The 20000-nt window shown below is 44.4% G+C and overlaps 1 protein-coding gene across 5 annotated transcripts in view; it reads right to left on the reverse strand.

Moving 5' to 3' along the window:
- arhgef4 (Rho guanine nucleotide exchange factor (GEF) 4) overlaps positions 1 to 20000 on the reverse strand; it is a 155675-nt gene that overhangs the window by 28651 nt on the left and 107024 nt on the right. For all 5 annotated transcript variants that reach the window (XM_084049229.1, XM_084049228.1, XM_084049231.1 and 2 more), the window contains one exon: positions 3056 to 3207. In XM_084049229.1, the coding sequence (XP_083905355.1) occupies positions 3056 to 3207 (152 nt within the window). The remainder of the gene's footprint in view (positions 1 to 3055; positions 3208 to 20000) is intronic.

Here is a 20000-nt window from a genome sequence, read left to right on the forward strand (position 1 = left end):
ACACACACACACACACACACACACATGTCCTGCATAATGTTTGACCAAACCAGTGGTCCTCAAAGTTGGGTCCTTGAGGGGGTTCCAAATTAGTTCATATAACATTATACAATCAGTTTAACCACTCTAACCCTATATATACACAATAATTGTATGTATATAGTATATAGGGTATATCAAATGTCCCTTTAAAGCTCTATTATGTCATTTTGTTGTGTGAATAACATCCAATCTGTATGGTAGAGTATGTTAATACAAAAAGGCTTCATTTAGACAGGCCACTTCCTGCCCTTAATTGAAAGAAATGCTACACTATCTTCTGTTTTTGGGAAATGACAGTATTGTAATAGCAGTAGTATTTTATACATAAACATACAACACACACACACACACACACACACACACACACACACACACACACACACACACACACACACACACACACACACACACACACACACACACACACACACACACACACACACACACACACACACACACAGCACACACAGCACACACACAGCACAAAAAGCGCATACAGTACATGATAGATCCAAACACTGATCAGAAGAAGATGACATTATACGGTCAAACCAGATACAACTTATTAACACACAGAGGAAAAAAGATAACACATTGACGAAGCTACTCAACGATAAATGAAACATCGTCTTCTCCAGATAGACAGACTGCCCATGATAGCTGACACACACACACACACACACACACACACACACACACACACACACACACACACACACACACACACACACACACACACACACACACACACACACACACACACACACACACACACACACACACACACACACACACACAAATATGCCTAGGCGGCGTCTCTCAGCCAAACATAACTCAACAGCGCCCCCTCAGTCAAAGCCCTGCATGGACCCGCAGATAGTGGACAGCTGCTCTCTCTCTCTCTCTCGCTCTCTCTCTCTCTTTTTCTCTAGACCACTGAACCATCCACAACACATGCAACACTAACATAAGACTGTATTTATGGATTCCATTTTGCATCCGAATTCAAAATGAAACCGAGGTGGGCTCATATTGTCCCCAAACACATTATACCCTGTTTTCTAATTGTACCGCTGTGGTGACAGGTCGCTGCATCAAATAACCAATTAAAACCGGGAAAGCATATGTGTCACTTTAGATTTTTGCGTTGGCTATTCAAAAATAGCAGATGTACAAGCTCACAGCGCGTCACTTTGTGCCGCGCTGCGAGCTTGTAGATCTGCTATTTTTGAACATGTTAGAGAAATCTGGAAAGTGTGAGAACTACTGATTCAGAAGGCATTTGTAGAATCAGCCTCAGGTCTTAACCCATTAAGGGGAAGGCGTGTCATTTTAGATTTTAGGTAAAAAGCCTAAGATTTTATACCTTGGCTATTGAAAAATGGTAGATATACAAGCTCATAGCGTGTTGCAAATTTTTGAATGTATATATTTTTATGCGCACATTTTTTACTCAAATCTTTGCTTCTGGGGGTCCCTGGAACAAAATATTTTGAGATGGGAACCACTGATGTAGCAACATAGGATTTAGAAGACATTTGTCGAATCGGCCTCAGGTCTGAACGGGATAAGCATTACTGCTATTATCAGGCCGTACAGATCTGTCTGGAGACGGCGATTTATCCGCTCTGCACATTCGCATTCCACTGGAGCTTCACACACATCACACAGGGGGCCTGCCGTCTGTATCCATGACAACCATATAACCCAGCATCCTCGGCGGCGGTGCTTTGTATTTATCACCTCTCCCTCAGCCGAGTGACACCGGCAACCATTTCTAGTCTGTCTCTGGTGGACGTGTTCCATTTCATCTGCTAGCAAACCTGTATTGTTGTTTTTTTGCCCGTGTAGTATGGATTCCTGGCTGCTGGCTGCGCTCTTATTTGTTTCATATTGATTTAGGTCTGCTGTTGACCATTATAGCCATAACATTGGGATCAAAGCACCTCAAACTCGCAAAATAGCACGCCAGCAAATGGTGCTATACTGTAAATACAAAGATGATGTTTCAAATGGTAAAATCAAAATAAAAACACTGGTATACGTTTTCTTTTCTTTTTTTGGGGGGCTTTATTTTGTAATTGAGCAATCTAATTTATGAAAAGTACAAAAGTACAGTATAATATTTATTTACAAAGCAAAACTATATTTTCTACTCAACTAAAACACAGGTGGCATACTGTAGACGTACTGCACTTGAGATTAAACCGCAGATGCAAATGCCACCCAAAAGAAGCCATTTTAGAGGCAATGACATGCAGACAGCAGCAACGACAACAAGGAAGGAATATTAAGTTTTGCTCTCCTCCTTTCCATTGTGCTCATTAGAGAAGAGAGAGGCGTGGAGGAATTCACGCCATTTAGCCACAACAATGAAGCAAACATAGTTTGCTCCCTGGAGGGGTGGGTTCAACTCATTCTGAACCTCACATCCCACAGAGCGCTGCAATTGCCCCGTAAGCCTCAGTAATTGTTTCGAAGCCAGGTGGTTCAGTGTAATCCACCATGGCAATTCTGCGTGACAACCAGGAAGTGGGACGGGCCTTGGTGGAGGGGCAGCCTAACCAATCACAGTCTGGCTGGCTGGCGGAGGGGGCAGCCTCCTTAAGAAGTGATGTGGGCCCACAATGCACTGGGACCTCATTCATGGATATCGTCACTGTGGGGCAGAAACCTCCAATGTATCTCCATATTCTAACTTTTTGTCGTAAATTAATGCCCTACTTGATCATACTACAGCGTCACACACAAGTATCAAAAGTAGCAGATCCGCAAGCTCGAAACGCGGCGCGTTTTGAGCTTGTAGATCTGCCACTTTAGCTATTTTTGAATTTGTTGCTGAAAAGTAACTGCTTTGGACATGTGAGGTTTCCACCCGACATCTGCCCCGTGCACATTTTGTGTTTAAAAAGCCTAATAGGCAAACAGGAATGTTCCAATGTCAATCGCAATTATTATGACAATTAATCGTCAAGTAAAATGTGATGATCGCGACAGCCCTCTGGTCTCCTACCTCATTGATGGCTAGCTGCTCCCCTCCCCCTCCTCCAGGGTGTCCAAAACGGGATCCCGACCCGCGGAACTCATCGTACAACAGGTCTTCCTCGCTCCCCAAGTCGTCTCCCAGCCCGGCCTTGTCCGCCGACCCGTCAGGCATCACCACCGCTGGGGAAAAGGGAGGCAAAGGCAGGTTTGTATTAGCATTATTTCAACAACAATGCAATTCAAAGTGCTTTAAGTGAAACATTAAGCAGTGAGACATTAAGACACAGGGGCATTAAGAAAGAAAACACATTATAAAAGGACGTTTGAATGCAATGCAAAAGGAGTTAAAATAAACCCCCAAAAAAAGGGAATGACATTACAGCCATGAAGCTCAGTAAAAGGAATTTAAATGTGAAAGGAAGACACGCTACCACGCTGTGCAGAAAACAATCAACAGCGTTAAAATGTGATAGGAAAACATACCACCCCGCTGTGGAGAAAACGTTAAAAATCACTCAAATGTGATAGAAAAAACACGATACCAACATCAGGAAACAGAAGAAATAAACAACCCTTGTGAAAGCAAGAATGTAAGGGCGGGAACCAAAGAGATTGTATTGACCAATGTGCACTCAAAGCTATTGAAAATGCATATGACACCAGGCGGAAATATGAGCTCTCAAAGGAACAAGTGGAACCAACAACACTGAATGACAGACCATTACAGCAGACCAGAAGACTATGGGATTTGTTAAGCATTAACTTTGACAAGAAGTATGTTGTCAACGTTAAAGTAAGCGCTGACTGATTTGAACAGTCTAGCCAAAGGATAATCCCTGGAGAACAGATTTGATTTAAAAAAACGAAACGGCCATGACTCATCATCCACACAATGATGTTTAGCCAACAATGAACCTATTACTCAGGAAAGATTGGTAATGATTTAATGGAGAAAATGTAAACAAATGTAAAATCTAAACAATTTCCAATTTAGGCATTTACAGTAGCAGACACTCTTAATCCAGAGCGATTTACAGTAAGCAAGGTAAGCACAAGGTAGTCTTCAGATTACGGCGGAGAGAGTCTGCAGTTCTAACTGCAATGGGTAGTTTGTTCCACATTAACAGGTAAATGGTCTACGTTTCCGTACATCAATATGGCTGAGGCTATGAACAGACCATGTATTGACATCAGTATGGTTCTTACTGGGGTCAATCATCTCTTAAAGGAAAAAAAAAAACAGTGTGACACCCAGTGGCCACTGACCAACACACCATGACACCAATTCCCTTTTCCCCCAGCATGCTCCAGGGCCCACCAGCCAACTGCAATCTGTCACTGTGCACTTGTCTTCCCTGGTGACGTGACTAGAGAGTGATTTTGTGTGTGTGTGTGTGCGCGCGTATCGTCTCTGTCGGGTGGAAAGCTCATAATGTCCAAAACTGTTACATTTCAGGATTCAAAATTCAAAAACAGCAAAAGTAGCAGATCTACAAGCTCTAAACACGTTGCTTATGTATATACATATATATATATATATATATATATATATATACACACACACACACACACGCACACATACATACATACATCGATATATTGTACACAAGTGTACAAACGGATCTTCACCAGTTGTGTGTGTGTGAGCATGGGGGACTGACTGACTACCTGGCTAGCATACTAAAAACTCAATGCTTTTTGGAGTTTTTTTTTTTTTTGCTGCTGTCACACCTCATCGACAGCCAGTGGCCCTCATCATCCAACAGCTGTTGCCATGGACGACAGTACAGTATCCGTGGTGACAAATGAGTCCGGGGGAGACAGAGAGAGAGAGAGACGAGTGGAACATGATGAGGAGGACCACAGATCACCCTCCACCCCACCCCCTTGGGCATGGTATAAAGCAAAACAAAATCTCCCAACTGAAAATATAATGATGTTTTGGCGTTATCATTCTAAACCGTATGTTGCTGCTGTTCCACATTACAGCCAACCAGTTGAGGAAATCACAGAGTGAGGCTTTAACCTTTTGCTTTTGTGACATTTCGGAGACCATTCATGTTTATAGAAGACGCTTCTAAACATGTATTCAATTGCTAGTTTGACCACTTTGACTACTCTTTAATCTTAAAATAACCAATAGCCGAAAATAGCCGATCTACAAGCTCACAACGCGTTGCGCTGTGACGCGATGAGAGCTTGTAGAACTGCTATTTTCGGTGCGCGACGTGCTTTCAAAGACGACATGCCGGCTTGTATGGAATCCAAACGACATGAGATCAGTCATGGCGACTGAGAACTTTAATCCATGTCCTCGGGTGATGCGGGGATAAAGGATGCAGAGAAAGAGACAAGGGTTATTAAGTGTGTGTGTGTGGGATGCCTGGGGGAGGGGGAGATGGGTGGGGGGGGTGGATTAAAAGCTATTCGGAAGTTTTTCCTTTTTTCGCTTAACTGAGCTCAGAGAAATGAGTCCTCCAACACATTCAAGTGTGATTCGGGTTCTTTGCTGCCTCTCTCTCTCTCTCTCTCTCTCTCTCTCTACTCCGATGAACACCAGCAGCGTGCGCTTATCTCTTGGACCACCCCAGGCCAACAATATGCGAGCAAATGCATACATCGTACCGATAACACTCACAACGACACAGCCAGATCCACAACGACACAGCCAAATCCGGAGGGTTTGGCTAGATTTTTTTACTGTGTACTGCACTGTCATGGCCAGCATCAGCTACCATCTCTGTCGGGCGGAAATCTCATATGTTCAAATCTGTTACTTTTCAGGATTGAATTTAAAAAAATAGCAAAAGTAGCAGATCTACAAGCTCGAATCTGCTACTTTTGTGTGACACTGTAGTATGGTCAAGTAGGGCGTTAATTTACAAAACAAAACACAAAAAGTAAAAATATGGAGATAAGAGGATTCTGCCCGACAGCATCAGCCATGCAAGTTGCGAGCGTTGCCCTCATGGGGGCAGTGTAGGACACATGGACCGCCTATCTGGCTGCATGGATGGCTGTTGTCTGCAGCTGTGTGCTTCTGAAAGCCAGGGGAATGGCAGCACTCCAGGTATCGAGTGGCCTTTATTTATTGGAGTCTGTAAAGCTCGTCCAGCCCGTGTTTATGAAAGAGAGGGGAGAGACAACAGCATTTCATTTTCTCCCAGCAGACTTCTCGGGGAGCCGTCCGGAAAAAAAGCCTCGTAAAGGAGACAAGGAGAGCATCTCAGCCACACTCAGTCCACTCCAACCTCGCCTAGGAAAAACCATAACGACACCACAGGCTCGTCTCCATGTCTGTGTCACATGTGATATGATATCCACAGTGGTGTAAAGTAACTAAGTACATTTACTAAAGTACTGTAAAATTATGATATTATGAAACAAACATTAACCACTTTAGCCCTATTTTATACATAGGCTATTTGAAAATAGCAGATCTACAAGCTCACAACGCGTCGCGATGCGACGCGTTGTGAGCTTGGAGATCTGCTATTTTCAAACATGTTAGTACTTTTACTTTTGGTACTAACTATATTTTGTTGCGAATACTTTTGTGTTTTTACTCAAGTAACATTTTAAACACAGGCCTTTTACTTGTAACAGAGTATTTCTACATTGCAGTATTGATACTTTTACTTAAGTAAAACATGCAAGTACTTTTTCCACCACTGGATATCCAGTCCATTTCACAAGCTTCCTGACATTAGGAAAAAAATGCCAGTGGGGACAACAAAGACAAACAAGCCAAAATAAAGAATTTAAATGCTTGGCGCTGGCTTTTTATAATATAAATCCCACAAGGCTCTTTTGGCGTTTCATCCCCGCACCGCATCCTCTGCTCTCCTGCTGCCAGACTGCTGTTATGCCCCAGAGATGACAACAAAGGAAATCAATGTCATCAATTGAAGTCTCTCTGTGGATGCAGACAGACACTAGTCTGCGTGTCACCGACAGCAGGAACATCTGTCTCCACACACTGTTTATACCAAGAAACACCGTCCAATGCTCACTGGGCTCATCAGTCCTTGTCCTTGAAACGCGTGTGTGCGTGCGTGAATGTCCCATTTCACAAGTTCAAAATGTATAAAACATCTTTTGAAAATAGCCGATCTACAAGCTCACAATGTGTCGCATCGCGACCCTTTGCGTACATTGTGTACAATATTGTGTATTATAAAAGTACAATATTTGTCAATATTGTAGTGGGGTGGAAGTAAAAGTATTGAAAATTGCAAATACTGAAAGAAGAAAAAAAAGACCTCAAAAGTGTACTCCATGGGGTCAAGGTTCAATGGGTTCAGGTCTAGTAATAACAATAGGAAAAAGAAATAGGATTTCTTTTTGCAAAATATCAATACATACGTGTGGTAGTAGCACATGCACAGACCATAATCTATAATCCTGTAACAGTCCATTACATACTGTATGTAGCTACAATATGTGTACATTGTAAACGCAATGGTGGTTTGTGTATTTTATTCCTGACAGTGGAAAATATCCGTATGTGCTCAAAGTTTCATGTCATTGGGGATACAGTATGTGCTTCTATAGCAGAGTACAGAGCCTTTTTGCTGTGTGTGTGTGTGTGTGTGTGTGTGTGTGTGTGTGTGTGTGTGTGTGTGTGTGTGTGTGTGTGTGTGTGTGTGTGTGTGTGTGTGTGTGTGTGTGTGTGTGTGTGTGTGTGTGTGTGTGTGTGTGTATATGCCTGTGTATATGCCTGTGTGTTGTCTTAGCGCAGTAGGGCTAGGTGAATGTGTTTCAGTCAGTGTGTGAGCTTAGTTTGTACTGTACTGTAGCATTGAATCACCCTGAGGTTCTGGATGTGGGTTAGCAATGCTATGAGATCAGATTTGTCTGCATAGAACATTCAATACTCACACTGGCACACTGAAGCGGGCCTGCGCGCACAAGCGTGCGCACGTGTGTGTGTGTGTGTGTGTAGCAGTAGTAGCATAGTGTAGCGAGCCAAGGAAGTCGAGCGTAAACGCCCTGCATTTTCATTAGTCGCGTGTGTAGCTGGCAGTAGCCTGGCACGTGTCTATGAGTCCCGCATGAGAGCAACGGGCCCACATAGCTAGCTACCACCCTGACTGACTGGCCCGCTAACCAAGATGAGAGAAAGGGATATATATATATATATATATATATATATATATATATATATATATATACACACACACACACACACACACACACACACACACACACACACACACACACACACACACACAGAGAGAGAGAGACAGAGAGAGAGAGAGAGAGAGAGAGAGAGAGGGAAAGAGAGAGAGAGAGATCCCGAGTACCCTCGGGACAGTAGAGTACGAGGTCACGAAGGCGAAACATCAAACTACAGCACTTTAATAATAGCGAGACTCCCCTATGAGCGCATGAGCCTGCCTTCCCGGGACTGAGGCTTCTGACAGTACGATGAAAGCATGGGCAGAGGCAGAGGCAGAGGCAGAGAGAGAGAGAGAGAGAGAGAGAGAGAGAGAGAGAGAGAGAGAGAGAGAGAGAGAGAGAGGGAGGAAAGGGGGATGAGTTGCAGGACAATCACAGAGATTAATCCGGTTTCATTTTAACCTAGCGAAGGCCCCGAGGCCTTCAGAGTGTGCTGGCGGAAATGAGGAAAGCGTTCCACTCACATAAAAAAGGACAGAGCTCCGGTCTCTCGGATCTGTTAGCGTGGAGTTGGAGGACAACTCTTTCGGGGGTTTGATCTAAGTGACATATTTCTGTGATAACAGCAGCAGAGTAACCTGGTTACCCTGGGAATGTAGGCTATGAATACCATGAACTGAAACATAATTGGAACAATGCGTCAAAAACTGCTGTGTGTGTGTGTGTGTGTGTGTGTGTGTGTGTGTGTGTGTGTGTGTGTGTGTGTGTGTGTGTGTGTGTGTGTGTGTGTGTGTGTGTGTGTGTGTGTGTGTGTGTGTGTGTGTGTGTGTGTGTGTGTGTGTGTGTGTGTGTGTGTGTGTTCTTCATTGTATGATGAAACGCATAAAATAGCCTATCTACTGTACAAGCTCACAACACATCTCATCACCCTAGTACTTTTACTTTACACCACTGGTATTTCTGCATGAATTAAATCAGTGTCCTATCTATTCTGAAGAAAACCTGGAGAGTGGCAAGTCAGCCACTGTGTACTGGCTGTATGCAGTATCAATGCAACATGGGCCAAGTCTATGGTCCATTTCAATGATTTGGTCTTTGCAGTATAGTTTGTGCTTTCAGCACACATTACATGGACAAAATGCATTAAAAAAGGCTTTCCATAATGTATACATATATTTGCCACAGGCACATTTCTCCATGTAAGGATACATTGATGACCCCTGATAATGAAATATGTTGAAAGTGGTTTAAAAACGTGACATCCCTTCTATTGAATTATGTATTTAGGTAATACTTGCTAGTTGCTACCATCATCTCTGTTTGATGCTGCAGTGCAGTGCAGTGCTCTGTTGTTCTGCTGTAGCTGACTCCATGTTGTTCACTTATTTACCAACTAGACTAAATGGACATTTCTCTCATGACACTCCTATTAGCTTCCTAACAGTGTTTGCCTATTAATGTTTGGAATTGGTTTTACCGTTTGTCTTTAACGATCAATAAGTAACGAATGAACCCATGAGGGTAAAATTGACCCTCACTTAAACATTTTATGTTTAAATAAACACTCATAATGTTGTAGGGTAAGGTTTGAAATCTCCTGCCTGGAGAGTTTGTACAGATTCAACTGAACTCTCAAGCCTTTATGTCATTTGCAGTATAACCATAAGATATTTCAATAAAGCGGTTGCACTATTTAGTTAATTGACTTGGCTGTCTTTCAAATTTTGTTTTGCTTGATAAACACTTTCTAACGAGTTAGAAAGTGTCCTCATTAGTTATCCTCATTAGGTCCCTGGCAGACAGGGCAGTGGGCGGGGCCTGTCATTAGATCTCTTCTTCATGTTTACTCTCCTGCTTCCTCTTTCCTCCTCCTCCAACTCCAACAACTCCTCCTCCTCATTGGCGGTGAAGTAAGTTACTATCTCCTTAGGGGGTCCTCAGAGTTACTACAGGGGGGCCACCAAATCTTTGTGTGATAGGATTTTTTTAACATTAAAAACTTGGAACCTAGCATCCCTATTCTGAGAAGAACTTTAGCAAAAAATAGCAGCACTACAAGCTTGTATATCGGCTATTCTTTTCTAACCCTAACCCTAACCCTTAGGTTTGGTGAAGAGGGAAAAAAGAGCAGACCAAGTACAGAGTGAAAGTTCAAGTTTACTAAGCATTAAGGGTTCAAGTGGTTAAATGTCTGAAAATACAAATTAACATGAATCCAACATACACTGATGACAGTGCTGTCAAACAAGTCTATACTGTAGTATGGAGCTATCTAATAAATCTATGCAATAGTTTAATCTGCAACACAATTTGATACAATATGTGACGGGGGTCCCTCCTTCATCTCTCTCTCAGCTAAGGGGTCCTTGGGATGAAAAACACTGAAGACCCCTGGCCTAAATAGAGACCGTACTGACACAAACATGAACTCAGTTTGATTTGATTGTCCTTAATGAGTATGAGTGCAGATCTACATCTGTTCCATGTGTAAAATACTCTATTGCTTGGCAGTGTTTGCCTTTGTTGGAGAGGCAGACAATGCTTTCTCTGAATTAATCTAAGAGCCAATCACACAAGAACTGAGCACAGATGCAATACAAAAATAAAAATATGTTGGCAACCAGAAAAGCAATTACACTGAATGCTGTACCAGAGCATTTTGGATATCTATACAGTAATCGGGGCAGGGATTTCCTGGTGGCGATGAAGGCCAAGCCCCCTCAGTTTGGCCATATGCCCCTAAAAAATAGCTTTATGCCCTGCGGCCACAGTGGTCTTGATTCCCTGCCAGTATACTGCCCCAGTGCCCCAGCTGATGTCAATGTTTCATGCTCTGCTCTCTCATGTTGTTGTTTACGCTCCAAAGTCTTGCGTGGATATTCTGAATTCTTATCAGCAACATCAAGTGAAAGTCTGCACACATAACCAGTGGAGTGTTTGCTGGAACTGGGCTGTTTATGAGGATGGTTTGACTTCTGAGAATAGTAGGTTGACTGAGCTAATGTAAGACAGCTTAACAAACACAAGACAAGTACTGTACTGTATGTCTTATTCTTCTCAGCCACATTTGTTGCCAGATTTTGCCAGAGAAATAAGCACCCAGGTCTATGCAAACAAGCCCAAAAGAAGCGACCAAACCTCGATCTCCAAGCTTGTAGATCAGCTATTTTTGGCAAATTTTCCTCTCAGAATAGATTCTGGTTAATGTAACACAAAACTTCCTATAACAGAAAGATTTTGGCGGCCGCCCTGTAGTAACTCTGTGGACCCCCTTAGGGGTCCCCGGACCCCCCGTTGATGACCCCTGGATTAAAGAATCAGTGCAGTGGGTTATTGAGCTATAGGTGTATGAGGCGTTCATCTCGGGCCAGGGCATGGCAGCGCCCACAGCCTGTCATCCGTTACAGATAGGAGCTGACTTAATGGAGTCAGGCACCGTGCCAAGCACTCCTTCAAGGTGACAGTGGGTTCCCCTGCCGGGCACTGCCTCATCTGCCACTTCCACACCGCTCAGCAGGCAGCCCGGGCCGCTGTTGCACATGCACACATGTGCACGCAGGTGGCGCGTGTGCATGCAGTGTTTTAGATAGATCCCCATAAAAAAACATGCATGCATTCGAGCGCGGCGTGCACGCTCGCATGCACGCACGGCAATGATCCATCCCATGTTTGCCGAGGCATGCAGCCAGGCACACCCACGCGTGAATTTGTGCGCACGCACGCACACACACACACACACACACACACACACACACACACACACACACACACACACACACACACACACACACACACACACACACACACACACACACACACACATATGCACGTGCACAGACACGTTCAGAGAGACAGAGAAAAAAAAAATCCCTGGCCGCTCTTTAGAGAGAGTGGAAGAGCACTCTAGTCTTTGATACCTGTGGTTTTTAATTGAGCTAATGGAGGAGGAGGCGTCTTTTCCAAGGCCTGCAGGTTTTACGAATTCAAGTCCCCACTGGGACATCACAGGCCCTTAAACCCACCTGTAGCTGTGTGTGTGTGTGTGTGTGTGTGGGGGGCTTCTGTACCTTCAGAAATTGTGCAAAGTGAGTGAGTAGCAACTAGCAACAGTAAATGGTACCTGCAATGCAGGAAAATGTGATTATGTGTAAAATCACACTTTCTAAACTAGAGCACTTGTCTACACACTAGACAAACGACCCAAATGTAACAAATGGTTGAGCGAGTTACATCAAGCAACAGTGAAAGTAAGGTATACCTGCAATGCAGGAAAACATGATTATGTGTGAAATTGTGGTTGCTGCGAGATGCAACCACCTACACAGTTGTGCAGAGAGGGAAAACAGGTAGTACTGATAAGCAGCTTTTATGCACACACACACACACACACACACACACACACACGCAAACACGCACTCTCACACTCTCACACACACACACACACACACACACACACACACACACACACACACACACACACACACACACACACACACACACACACACACACACACACACACACACACACACGTACGTCAACCTCCGCGATGCGCTGTGAGCTTGTAGATCAGCTATTTTTGGTGCACGCCACAGTGTAAGACAATCAAGACCAGGCTTAAAGTTGTGATAACTGCCTGCCTTTTTTGCTCTTTTCCAGCATCTGCGGAGGCAGACAAAGTAGACAGACAACAACCCAAAATATATTCCGTTTCACCGTCACCTGGTGTAAAAACCAGACGAAACCAAGTCTCTGTGGTCAAGCTGACAATCCGAACAAAACCTGAGACCGCTGGACCGCGAAAGCCAGGAGGCTGCGGGCTGAGGAGGGTTGGCGGGCCGCCGAGACCCTCGTCACGGACTCCCGCCGTCCACAATCACGCAGAACAGCAGCAGCCTGTCTAAAGGAAACATGTCATCGGTCTGATTCTGCAGACATTTCACCTGCTGTGCATACTAGTCCGCCGACCGTCAAGGTGCCGACGCAAAGGCAATCACACTCAACGCATCCCAGAGAGAGAGAGCGCCCCTAGGGTCCATCTGAGGGACGCAGATCTCATCGAGAGGTGTCACCAGGATGACAGACACACAGAAGCGGCGGCGGCAGGGGGCTAGCTATGTCATTAATTGAAAATGGACGCGAGGAGGAGGGGGGTCAAGTTGGAGGTAAGGCCCTGCCAATCAATAGAGAAGAAGGCTCTCTAATTCTCTCTTCTCTTCAACATTTTCAATCCACACCCGCCCCCACCCAACCTTCCATCTACCATACCCATCAATATAATCGTGCATAGGTCTGTGGTATCAATATATCAATATCAATATTGTGACAATAATATTGCATTGTGACAATGATCATTTATTTTCAAAATGTTTCTAAAATAGCAAAAGTCTATCATCTAGTAATAATCTACAAGCTCACATCGTGTCACCATGCAAGCTTGAAGATCGGCTATTTCTGCAACAAACCAGGAAAATACAACACAATCGCCATATCACGACATATCTAAATCCACATCTAATATCCAAGACGATATCTAGTCCCATATCATTATATTGTTTTAACATCGATATATTGCACAGCCCTACCACACATACAGTACAGTACATCTCATATCCCCTAAACCCGAGAGACTTAGTAATGTCATTTATCAGCTAATTCTGCCCTGTTGTTTTTCCAAAGCTTTGATTGCCCCTCCCCTCCAGTCGAGAGCGGTTTCACCCAGGCTCTGCTCCTCTGCCAGCGACAGCTGCTTCTGAGAGCAGCCGACACAACGGCACCACATCCCCTGTGATAATGTGACTCTGACGGTGTAAAAGAGCCAAATGAACACTGGGGATTTAGCTGTGATGAGGCGTGCCATCCGTAATAAACCGCTATGATGCACGATAAAACCTTGTGGACTGACACATGCATGCACACAGACACTCACACACATACAGGCACATGCGCAAGCACGCGTACGCACGCACGCACACAGCAGTGCCAGATGGCCTTACCACTTGACTGGGCCTATTTGTTCTGGACATTTCCTCAGACAAACCCTGAAGTCCTTATTACTGTGCTGAAAGTGAAGCAAGGTGGACTTGATGGTAAAGGTGTTTAGGTGTGAGGTGGATCTATGCCTCTACATTTCATACACCATACATTCTCCTCTGTCATTTTTATGTCCGGTGGGGATATGTTTTATCGTCTGGACAGAATTAAATACATGCATTTCCTTTTTGGGAAATTGTCTGATGTGTTTGGTATTTATGTTTGATAATATCACAATTTAACCATTTTATTTCAAAATGGCATCACCATGGCATCCCCAAAATCTGTCAAAATCTGTCAAAGATTTTTTTTTTGGTGAATTCTAAAATAGCTAAAACAGAAGATAATCTGTTTTCGCTATTTGTTGTACACTTTTTTTTTTTTACAAACCGAATTTTGGGTCCAATTCAGACTGATGTCAGACCTTAGACAACCCTGTAACTGCCAGACACACTGGACAATGTTCACAATACCACAGTGGACGGAAACCAGACACGGCAGTATCCTTCCTTCAAATCCCAGTGCTGAGAAACAAACAAACCTACCGCCAGGCCCTGGCAGGCAGCGCAGCTCTGGGAGACCCCTCTGAATTGCAAACGCAATCCTTGGAATCCATTGCAGGTGATGGGGATGCTGATTTAATGACTATGCTTGGATTGCACAATGTCCACAAACAGATCGTAAAACATCCACCATTTCTGGCGATGGTAGAGCACTCTGTGTGGACTCGTTTGACACACACACACGCACACACAGTCCTGTTCACCGTGGTGATGGACGACCTTCCACTGATCTTCGACTGAATGTGACGCTATCCAGAGCCGGGGTCACGGAGGTCAAATACATACTGATTAGAGGGTGTTGGGGGACATCCACTGTAAGAGAGTGGAGAGCAGAACGGCGCCACACACACACACACACACACACACACACACACACACACACACACACACACACACACACACACACACACACACACACACACACACACACACACACACACACACACACACACACACACACACACACACACACACACACCACTCCCATCGTACAGGGAACGTGCAAGGTGCTGCTCTTGTCTACAGTGACACAGATTAGAGGTACTGAGATTATAAAGCCAATATTGAAATCTATTTGAAAAACAGACATTATATGAAAAGAACATTTAACTTGAAATATACAAAAAAATAAGTCCGCTCTACAAGCTCACAACGTGATGCAATGTGTAAAAAATCGGGACGCATACCAATGATACCAATATCAAAAAGTCAAATAATGGCTGATATATCGGCCAAAGGGCTCTAAACTAAGTGAATGGGTGAAGGTAGGGAAATAGGGTGACCCAAGCCTAGCCGTGCGTGTTAGGAAAGGTGGTTTGTTGTGATATTCTTCACAGGATGCCAGAGAGAGGCTGGCGGGAAGGACTTATCAGGATGTCTAGTTGTGTCGGGCTACAACTCCTGAGAAGGGGATCGATGAGGGATTATCAGTAAACAACACACTACTTTCTGTGGGCGGATATTCATGTGCACCAAAGTTACTTTTGGCCCTGCAGCTGCAGACAGAGGGATGGTAGTAGAGTCTGCCCTCCTTTAACCGTGCGCGTGCGCGTGCCGTGCATGCATGGCACAACAAAACGTGGCCATCCCCTTGCAGGCATATAATGAGAGAGGAGTGACTAGGCTTGAGGAACTGTAAACATATGGTGCTTTGTAAAAAGCCCGGCAGAATGCATCTCGGCGGGTGCTTATTGAAATTCCGGGCAGAGCTGGCGCCCCGGAAAAATAATAACAAGCTGGTGATGCCGGGGGGGGGGGCAAAATGGAGAAGATGGAGAAAGAAAGTACCTGTGTGTGTGTGTGTGTGTGTGTGTGTGTGTGTGTGTGTGTGTGTGTGTGTGTGTGTGTGTGTGTGTGAGCAGTGAACAAGGAAAGACTGCTTTCATGTATTATGATCCACACATATGGAACAAACTTCAGGACTCTCTGAAACTCGTGCGATTGGTCTCAATAGACATTCAGGGTGCTTCTTGAGGACACACTACATAGTGACTGCACCTGTTTCATGTAACACTATGTTTATTTGCATCTGTGACATTGTAATGTGATTCAAATGTTTGTTATTGTTTCTCATTATGTATGTATTGTATATGTTGTTATCAGGGCGTCCTTGAAAAAGAGAGATTGCTCTCAATGGGCTTCCCTGAATAAATAAAGGAAAAATAATGAAAAATAGTGTGTGTGTCGTTCATGCACGTGTGCGTATGTACGTGTGCGTGCGCACATGGGTTCAGACGATTCATGTTGCGAGACGAGACTGCACTCGTGAGCCCTCCTCGGGTGAGTGGAACCCATTTGAACAGAAAATTAATCATGTCTCTCCCCATTTGTAACTGCACACTGTCTTCATAAAGCCAAACCTGAGCGTTTATGTGGCTCACATATAACATTCTGTGATGTCACCAGTGAAGCAGAATCCCTGCTTAGGCATATCAGGATATGGAAAGGAAAGTGTTTTTTTTCCATTGCGGTCACTGCCCAATGGCAATGACGGCACAGATAAAAGGAATGCAAGATTATGGGGGAATGCATGTGTGTGTGTGTGTGTGTGTGTGTGTGTGTGTGTGTGTGTGTGTGTGTGTGTGTGTGTGTGTGTGTGTGTGTGTGTGTGTGTGTGTGTGTGTGTGTGTGTGTGTGTGTGTGTGTGTGTGTGTGTGTGTGTGTGCGCGCGGGTGCGGCGCTGCATGCATGCAATAATATGGATTGTCAACAGACTTGGGGTCCAGATGCCAGTGGTCAAAACATTGGCCTTGGCACTTTGGCAGTGGCTTGGAGGGTCTTGCTAAATGTGTGAGGCTCTTTGACTGGGACATGACATGACTGTCTGGGAAGATAATTTAGCTGAGATGTACAGTAGCCAGACTTGGCCTAGTCTTAATGGCAAACACTAAAATCTCTAAAAAACACTTTAGAAATGAACAGTAACCTTTGGATATAACCTCTTTAACTATGCAGGTCTAATAATAATCTAACTTGGCATTTTGCTTTAGCTCTGGGATGCCTCGGTGCGCCCAAGATGCATTGCAGAGCGAAACGCAGCTGCAAAAGGTCAGGTTGTGATTGAGGGACGGCGGGATAATCGCTCAATACCTCTCAAAAGGAAGGGCTGGGATTAAAGGAGAGGACACAAACACAGTGCTGTAAGCGTGTCGTGAAAACTGCTGACAATAAACCTAGGCGCGGTGTAAAGGGAGAGATGGCCTCGTTTGAGAACCAGCGACAGACAGAATGACAAATGCGACCGATGGGGAAACTGGCACCTCAGCGTTTTCACTCTCCATGGCATTACACTAAGCTAGTTCTGAGTCCTGACACACTGGTAGCCCACAAATATAGCAATCCTAACAGTATCCAGTTCTGAGCAACATACTCTAGACATGATAGGATGTTTTAGATGATTAATGTGTTGCCCAATGACCTACAGTATACTAGGAGCCACAAGCAACTAGAATAGTAACCACTTAAGCCCTATATACTTAATCAACCGTCAAATATTGAAAATAGCAGACTGACTGATAACAGCTCGGAGCCTAATTTATGCAACGACGTACAATGACGTTGCACGCCTGAAATAGCTCCCAAGCTCCCAACGTTGGGAGCTTGCTATCATCAAATTATTGGCATAGGAATGCGACAAAAAAAATCCATGAATTCAAGTCTTCATGGGGTGACTAATCGATAGAAAAAAAGTATTTTTTTTGGGTGAACTATCCCTTTAAGACAGCTCTTGCCCTTATTTAGAAGGTCTGCAGGGAGACAGCCCTACAATACTTGGCAGTTCATTTACCCACAAACCAACACTGGACTGGTGGTCTATTTATCTCCCTCAAAAAGCACCTTATCCTCCTCCTACCTGCCTCCTTCTCATACCTTTACATGTGAAATGTACTCCCATGTCTAAACACACCCTGACCTTACAAGCACCTAGGGGCTCCTGCATTGCATTAGTCATTTACACCCACCCAGCCCATTAAAAGCCCATTGCACGGAGCAACAGTTGTTCAGCATTGTGCCAGTTCTTAGTCTTAGGGGAGGGGAAATGTTCACCGTGCCACGACGTGCCCTTCTGGCAGTGCCAGACTGTGCCAGCCCGCCCTCCCTCCCCTATGGATGTCACCACCCAAATGGCATCAGCTGCCGCGTGCGGTGTGTGTGTGTGTGTGTGTGTGTGTGTGTGTGTGTGTGTGTGTGTGTGTGTGTGTGTGTGTGTGTGTGTGTGTGTGTGTGTGTGTGTGTGTGTGTGTGTGTGTGTGTGTGTGTGTGTGTGTGTGCAGAGAGCAGAGAACATTTTCCTCCCAAGGAATGCTAATTAGCAGTGAGAGGGGCCGGGGTTTTGTCAGCCGGCCGACACCTCGGGGTGACAAGTTGTTTACAGGGTCTATTTTTCTCCCAGTCCCCACGCTAAGAAGGAGTCCAGAGCTGCAGACACACTGTGCCATCACCCCTTAACACCCCCCAAAAAAATGTGCAAATCTTTGAATATATATCTTTTTAAAGCGAACATTTGTATCTCAAATCTTTGCTTCGGGAGGTCCCTGGAACAAAATATTTTTAAAAAATATTTAAAGATTTGCACAAGAAATAGCAGATCTACAAGCTCATGGGGCGGCACTCGGTGCCGCGCCATGAGCTTGTATATCTGCTATTTTTTAATAGCCAAAGAAAATCTAAAATGACACGAAATGCGTCCCCCGGATTGAATGGGTTAAAAGACATCCACCTCTTTTTGGTTGTTGTTTTATTTGGTAGGGTTAACCAGGTTGGTTATTATGCGGTGATGAGGTTTCATGACCGTATACTGTTGTTGAAAGACACCATTTTCTTTTTTTTCTCCGAAAATTTCTAACAGCTAAACGAAGATGTATTTCTCCACATGGTGGTTAAAAGACTTTTTGAAGGCATGATGTGTCTTTCCTGGAACGCTGCAACGCCGGCACCGTTCCAGCTGACAGAATGATAAACCTGACAAGTGATGAATTCCAGGGTTTTGGACGCATGCCTTCCCCATAAGGAAAATGGGCCCTTACGGGGCTATTTGAGTGCATCCTTTACACTATCAAGGGTTTCACTGCGGTGACGAGGACTCCGAAGACCGGAAGGAACATTTATCATCGTTTACGCTTTCTTCCTCTTAACACAAAAATTCATGCCTAGAGACTGTATGCACATAATGTATGCATGTGTGCATGTGTATACTGTATACTGTACATCGTCTATGTCGGGTGGAAACCTCATATGTCCAAAAATGTTACTTTGTTTTCAGGATTCAAATTCAAAAATAGCAAAAGTAGCAGATCTACAGTACAAGCTCAAAACGCGGCACGAAGCGACACGTTTCGAGCTTGTAGATCTGCTACTTTTGCTACTTTTGTGTGACGCTGTAGTATGATCACGTAGGGCGTTCATTTACGAGAAAAACACAAAAAGTTAAAATATGGTGATACAAGGTTTCTGCCCGACAGCAACGATATGCAAGTGGTTAAGAACACGCTAAATGTTTGATCGCTCAAATGTGAGTAGTGGTAAAAAAAGAAAAGGAAAAGAAGGAGTAAAAGCCACAAAGTCTTGGGTGATTAAAGCCTCATGGGGGTGTAGGGTTGGTTAAGAGGTCGTTTCCCAGCCTCTGAATACAGTGCCTCCAGCTGGGTTCTCTGTGGCGGACACGCAGGGGGTCTATCCCAATCCTGGAGGACAACTTGTCCTATTATTCTATATATAAAGCCACTAATAACAGCACACACCAGGGGATGTTCATGCCT

The sequence above is a fragment of the Gymnoscopelus microlampas genome, assembly GCF_963454915.1.
Source record: "Gymnoscopelus microlampas genome assembly, chromosome: 22".
NCBI classification, from domain to species: Eukaryota; Metazoa; Chordata; class Actinopteri; order Myctophiformes; family Myctophidae; genus Gymnoscopelus; species Gymnoscopelus microlampas.